Raw genomic sequence first — 6,146 nt, 5'->3', positions numbered from 1 at the left:
AGGAAAATATCGTAAACTCGTTTATTCTGGGTCTCAATACATCTGATTTCGGGTCATTGTACACAAGGCCAAGTCGTGATGAAAAATAATTGTTCTCTCTCTAATTGCTTAGTTAAAGCAATCCAATCGACTAGAATAACACTGTTCATAGTTACTAGTATATACACGATAAGGACTTTGGTTCAACTGAATGTCTGAGATTCGTCAGATCCACCTGAGAAAACGCCAAAAAAAAAAAAAAAAGATGGTCGGTGGCGCGCAGGCGTCAGCGACGCAACGTGAAGTTTGTTTACGTTGCCCAGTGACGACGCGTCAGGCGGCCTGCATTACCGCGTGGTGTCGGACCAGATCGGGTCATCCTCCGCGAAATACACTTCTTTCTAGAGGAAACTCGTGGTCGAATTAACCATACGTACGGTATACGGGAGGTGCATGGTAACAGTGTGAGGGAGAGCTTCTCTGCTTACAGCGTAATTACCCAAATTCGTGCGGAACCAGAGAGAAAAGTCGATGAGAAACGAGGACACAACACACGAGAGGCGGAAGTGTTGGCGACGAACTGCACCAAAATTGTATCATGTGCGTAACATCACTGTACAGTTGTATATATATATATATATATATATATATATATATATATATATATATATATATATATATATATATGTATATATATATATATATATATATATATATATATATATATATATATATTTTTTTTTTTTTTTTTTTTTTTGTCGCTGTCTCCCGCGTTTGCGAGGTAGCGCAAGGAAACATATATATATATATTTTTTCTTTTTTTTTCAAACTATTCGCCATTTCCCGCATTAGCGAGGTAGCGTTAAGAACAGAGGACTGGGCCTTTGAGGGACTACCGTCACCTGGCCCAATTCTCTGTTCCTTCTTTTGGAAAATTAAAAAAAAAAAAAAAAAAAAAAAAAAAAAAAAAAAAAAAAAAATATATATATATATATATATATATATATATATATATATATTGTTATTATAACTTGTAGTTATCTAATACCACAATATCTTATGAAAATGTTAGCGTTGTTCCCATTATCATAGAAGTTTACTTCATATAGATAAGTATTTAGAAATATTTCAACAACGCGCTTGTATCATTTTGTATTTGAATTCTATTATGTAAAGTGTTTTTAACTAGACTCGTGCAAATGAGCAGAGTGATGTCCAGCAGTATAGGTGAATAGAATGAATGATTCGTATACCTATTTTCCTTTAACCTAGTCATGCTATTTATATGTAAGGTGTGTGTGTGTGTGTGTGTAGTCACACATTCAAAGGCGCTTTCGTGTTTGTTTGATGTGTGTGAGTGTGTGTGTGTGTATATATATATATACACACATATATATATATATATATATATATATATATATATATATATATATATATATATATATATATATATATATATATATATTGTGTGTGTGTGTGTACGTGTGTGTGTGTGTGTGCGTGTGTGTGTGTAGGTGTGTGTGTGTGTGTGTGTGTGTGTGTAGGTGTGTGTGTGTGTGTGCGTGTGTGTGTGTGTATGTCTGTGTGTGTGTGTGTGTGTGTGTGTGTGTGTGTTATGAGGACAGAGTTCTGCACTCATTTTACCTCGTGTGTTTGTATGTGTGCAGGTATTTACTTCATACACACCCGCTGTCCATTAACAAGTCTGAACACTGGTATGAACCTCGTCAATCCTGACAATGTGTCTAATGGGGTTTTCCACGCGTGTTTGTGCATGCAGACACGTATGCCTGCAATCGCATGTGACTATACATGCATACAAATGTGCAAAAAAAAACCTCTGTGGTCGTCAGTAATCAAATTGATTATTGAATATCCTTAAACTCATCAGGACCTTGTGAATAACTGAAACATTTTGATGGAAGGATTACTAATGGTTTCCCATCTGGGAGAGAAATTTCAGAAATTTGTTGTTGTTGATAAAGCTTCTGGATGTGTACGAGACGTGAGAAGTTGATTTTCCAGTGTGGCTGGTTCGTTCGAAGCCATGAATGGTGAAGACTCGGAGAGATAGATAGAGAGAGAGAGAAAGATAGATAGATAGATAGATAGAGAGAGAGAGAGAGAGAGAGAGAGAGAGAGAGAGAGAGAGAGAGAGAGGATATGGGTTTGGGGAGGTGGATGTGAGCTGAAGTCAGAACTCTTAATCTCTAGAGTGGATCTTTCTACTGGAATCGTTGTAATCCATTCTGAAGTCCCTGCAACTCAAAGAAAAAAAAGAAAAACTATGTTAATTACATGTTAAAAGCAAGGAAATTCATATAGTGAGTGAAGGTCATTAGCAAAAGGTGGGTGGGTTGTTTATTATATCGGTGAGGTGGGTGATAATGTGAAGAATGGCATGGCCTGGTCCTCCTGCTGTGGGGGAGATCAGCAAGACGTTGTATTGATTTCCCAGTGGGTGAGATTTAGTGATAGTCTCTAGCACGTGCATCTTTAAGTGTCTTGATTTGACTCCTTGGATCGTCTGAACTACGGTGGTGTGTCCCTCCTTCCCTCCTCCCCCTGGCGACAGGATGCAGTCATACGGCGAGTCTGTGGAGAGCGCAGAGAGGGACAGGAGAAAGAGGGAAGATCACCTATGGGCGTTGCTGAGGAGCACCCGGGAGAAGGGCCTGGTGTTGCACTCCCTCGTGCCCTACGATGGCGATTGTCTCTTCCACTCCGTCATCTGTCTCCTGCCGGACTCTGCCCGAGACGCTGCCTCACTCCGAGCTGCTCTGGTCCAGTTCTTCCTAAGTCAGGTAAAGTGTAAAGTGTGTACACATCTTCCTCCTCTGATTTTACAACCTCTCGAAAATGGGTTTTTAATGTTCTCTCTCCCTCCTGCAAGGGTGCAGTACTGTCAGGAGACGGTCTGATCTCTGTGGTAGAACTTCATAAGATCTTGTTTGACTTTATTCTTTTAGGAAACTACTGTTGAAAGCACTGTGGCTGTCATCTTCCACTAATAAACATATTAGAAATTTTAGCTATTCTCATTCCTAACGACACGTCAATGACATATTACCAGAGAAATGAATCTAATCTTAATGAAATATCAAACGTTTCGTGTACGGCAGAGTTTGGGTAATACATAACTTTGTGATATGGATTAAATAGAACAATCATTTCCCTCCAGTTCGCCATTGTTTACCTCTGTCGTTTCAGAGATGTTCGAGCGAACTTGGAGCAACAGCTGACTCAGCCTTCCTGGCCCGCCTGGCTCAGCCACACAGGGACGTCACAGACGACCGCGTCGTCAAGGGACTCGCTGAGCATCTGTCGGCGAGGATCCACGTGTACTCCATCGACCCTGCCGTCAACACGGAGACCCACCTCGTCTACCAACCCAGCCCAGGCCAGGCCACGACCACCATCAACATTGGACACATCAAAGGTGAACATTATGTCCCCCTGAGGCAACAGACATACACGGAAGACCAGCAGCTATACCAGCAGAGGCCACAGCTTCAGCAGAGGCAACTGAAAAGACCTCTTTACGCCAGGAAAGACAGATCCTCGAAGCGTAGAGCTGCACGCGTTCCCTTTCCCCGCACACATCACGTCTCCTCGAACCAGATTCTCTGATAGTCTACCACGTAGCCTCGAAGCTACCGCCATGTGGTGTGCTAGGGTCAAGCACATAGGTTACCATTTATGTACAGATATGTCTTACTTCGATTGATGAACAGTCTAGTGACATTTGTATTACTCCATTTATAGTGAAAAATACGGTATACATGTATGATAATGTGTAATATTTGTAGTTAATGGTTATTTTTTCTACCTTTACGAGCACCGAGCGTGGTACAAATTCTCAGTTCCAATTCGAGTTGTTAACTTGGAAGAATCCGACGATTTCCTCAGGTCAGAACACTGAAGTTTAGTTTGTGGACTGCCAGAGCTAAAGAAAGCTTTGGGGTATCAGGGCCCGAACACACACACGGGAGCGAGAGGCGTGCGGGAGACAGAGAGAATTGGAGGGATTTGATACGTTACGGGTGACGCAGTTAATTCTCTCTCTCTCTCTCTCTCTCTCTCTCTCTCTCTCTCTCTCTCTCTCTCTCTCTCTCACAAGTAACATTGGAGAGGAGGAAGCAAACAACGCCATCCACCAAGTGATTTGCTGGTTAGCCCTTTTGCATGATACCCCCCCCCCCCCTCCCCTTCTAACAGCCCCATGTATGGAACCATCCCACTAGAATCCCCATTTCCGGACACATCCCTCCCCCACACACCACCCTCTTCCTTCTCCTCCTCCTCCTCCATGGACATCCAAACCAACCCACCCAGTCTGAAGATGACACAGTGGCGTCAAGAGGAAGGAGAATGATCCCACACTAAACTCCCATTGATGGCATCTACGTGGTAAGGTTTAGAGGCGGAGGAGGAAGCCGTTGTCGTGGTGGTCATACCTTGCCTACCTACCTGTCGTGTCTCCTCAACCAGCGGCGACAAACGTCCCGTCGTGTTGTCGTTAGGGAGGTAGGCTGAAACATCTTTGAGCACGACTGTTTCTCTCCGTCAGCATGACGGAGCGACCACTAGGCACAGCGGTACGACCCTTGAGCACGGCGGTACGACCATTGAACACGGCGGTACGACCCTTGAACACGACGGTACAACCCTTGAGCACGGCGGTACGATCCTTGAACACGGCGGTACGACCCTTGAGCACGACGGCACGACCCTTGAACACAGCGGTACGACCCTTGAACACGGCGGTACGACCCTTGAGCACGGCGGTACGGCTCTTGAGCACGGCGGTACGGCTCTTGAGCACGGCGGTACGGCTCTTGAGCACGGCGGTACGACCTTTGCGTACAGTAGTCTATGGGCAGATCTTGACGCCGATACAGCGTGATATAAAACGCCCGGTACAGCTTGGTACAACGGCCGGTACAGCTTGGTACAACGGCCGGTACAGCTTGGTACAACGGCCGGTACAGCTTGGTACAGCGGCCGGTACAGCTTGGTACAGCGGCCGGTACAGCGTTGATACAAACGGTTGGCATAGCGTGGTACAGTGCGTGGTACAGTGCGTGGTATGCGTGGTACAGTGCGTGGTATGCGTGGTACAGTGCGTGGTATGCGTGGTACAGTGCGTGGTATGCGTGGTACAGTGCGTGGTATGCGTGGTACAGTGCGTGGTATGCCAGGGTATTCCCTCCAGCCTCAGGAACCGGACTTCTCCGTCCTTTGTGTCCTTGGCTGAAAACTCCAGTAACCTTCCCAACACATTCCCCTGTCCAGGATCTCTCTCTCTCTCTCTCTCTCTCTCTCTCTCTCTCTCTCTCTCTCTCTCTCTCTCTATCTATCTATCTATCTATCTATCTATCTATCTATCTATCTATCTATATATATATATATATATATATATATATATATATATATATATATATATATAATTGTAGGAGGCCACAGTGGTGCGCGTAATTTAGTATATGCATAAAACCACAAGAGCAATGAAACACGATTAAGTTCCCAAGTGCACTTTCGTGCAATGATCACATCGTCAGGGGAGATATAGAAATGAGATAGAAGACGTAGAACAGTCAGTTGATATACAAGGAAGAGACGTAGCTAAGACGCCATTGGTGAACAAGCGTTACCGGATGGTGGTGTTCGGGTCTGGCATCATGCTTTTCGTGAGATTCTAATGTAAACAAGCAAAGGAACTGTTTACAAATTTTGCGAACGACAAAGCTATTCAGTCTATATAGACCTTGACTAACATCAGTTTACACTTCTTTATGTATTTGAGAATTAAAGATTCAATGATATTTCTTGTGGTAAAGAAGCTTCAGTAAATAACTGAATTAGCGTTACTCCAATCAATACAATTTCACATATCCCAAAATGCTGAAGACATGAGAAACATTTTCGAGAAGGACAAGCCATAAGGATCTTCTTGTTCCTACTCTGGCTACTTCTTATCCACAAATGATGGTGTTTGTGCAATCTCTGGCTCGAATTGCACATGATGCAGTTCTTTGTCAATTTCTTTTCCTACACAGTCAGCTTCATAAAAAGAATGTAGGAAAAAAACGAAAAAAGGAAAAAAGTACTTTTTTTGCGAGTCCAGGTGATGGGAAGTTCCCTCTCTCGTGAGTAAAGACTTGAGG

At 43.7% G+C, this 6,146-nt stretch overlaps 1 protein-coding gene across 2 annotated transcripts; it reads left to right on the top strand.

Moving 5' to 3' along the window:
• The first annotated feature begins 317 nt into the window (after window positions 1-317).
• On the top strand, window positions 318-3,750 carry LOC139753947 (uncharacterized). Of its 2 annotated transcripts, XM_071670907.1 has the most exons (3): window positions 318-579; window positions 2,555-2,783; window positions 3,190-3,750. In XM_071670907.1, coding segments are annotated over exons 1-3 (651 nt in total). In that variant the 5' UTR covers window positions 318-577; the 3' UTR covers window positions 3,610-3,750. The 2 variants fall into 2 exon arrangements, with proteins under 2 accessions (XP_071527008.1, XP_071527009.1); XM_071670908.1 differs by lacking the exon at window positions 318-579 and having other exon boundaries at window positions 2,110-2,783.
• Window positions 3,751-6,146: the final 2,396 nt, after the last annotated feature.

Source organism: Panulirus ornatus, chromosome 16, assembly GCF_036320965.1.
Source record: "Panulirus ornatus isolate Po-2019 chromosome 16, ASM3632096v1, whole genome shotgun sequence".
Classification (NCBI taxonomy): Eukaryota; Metazoa; Arthropoda; class Malacostraca; order Decapoda; family Palinuridae; genus Panulirus; species Panulirus ornatus.
This window is presented reverse-complemented; position numbering and strand designations above follow the sequence as displayed.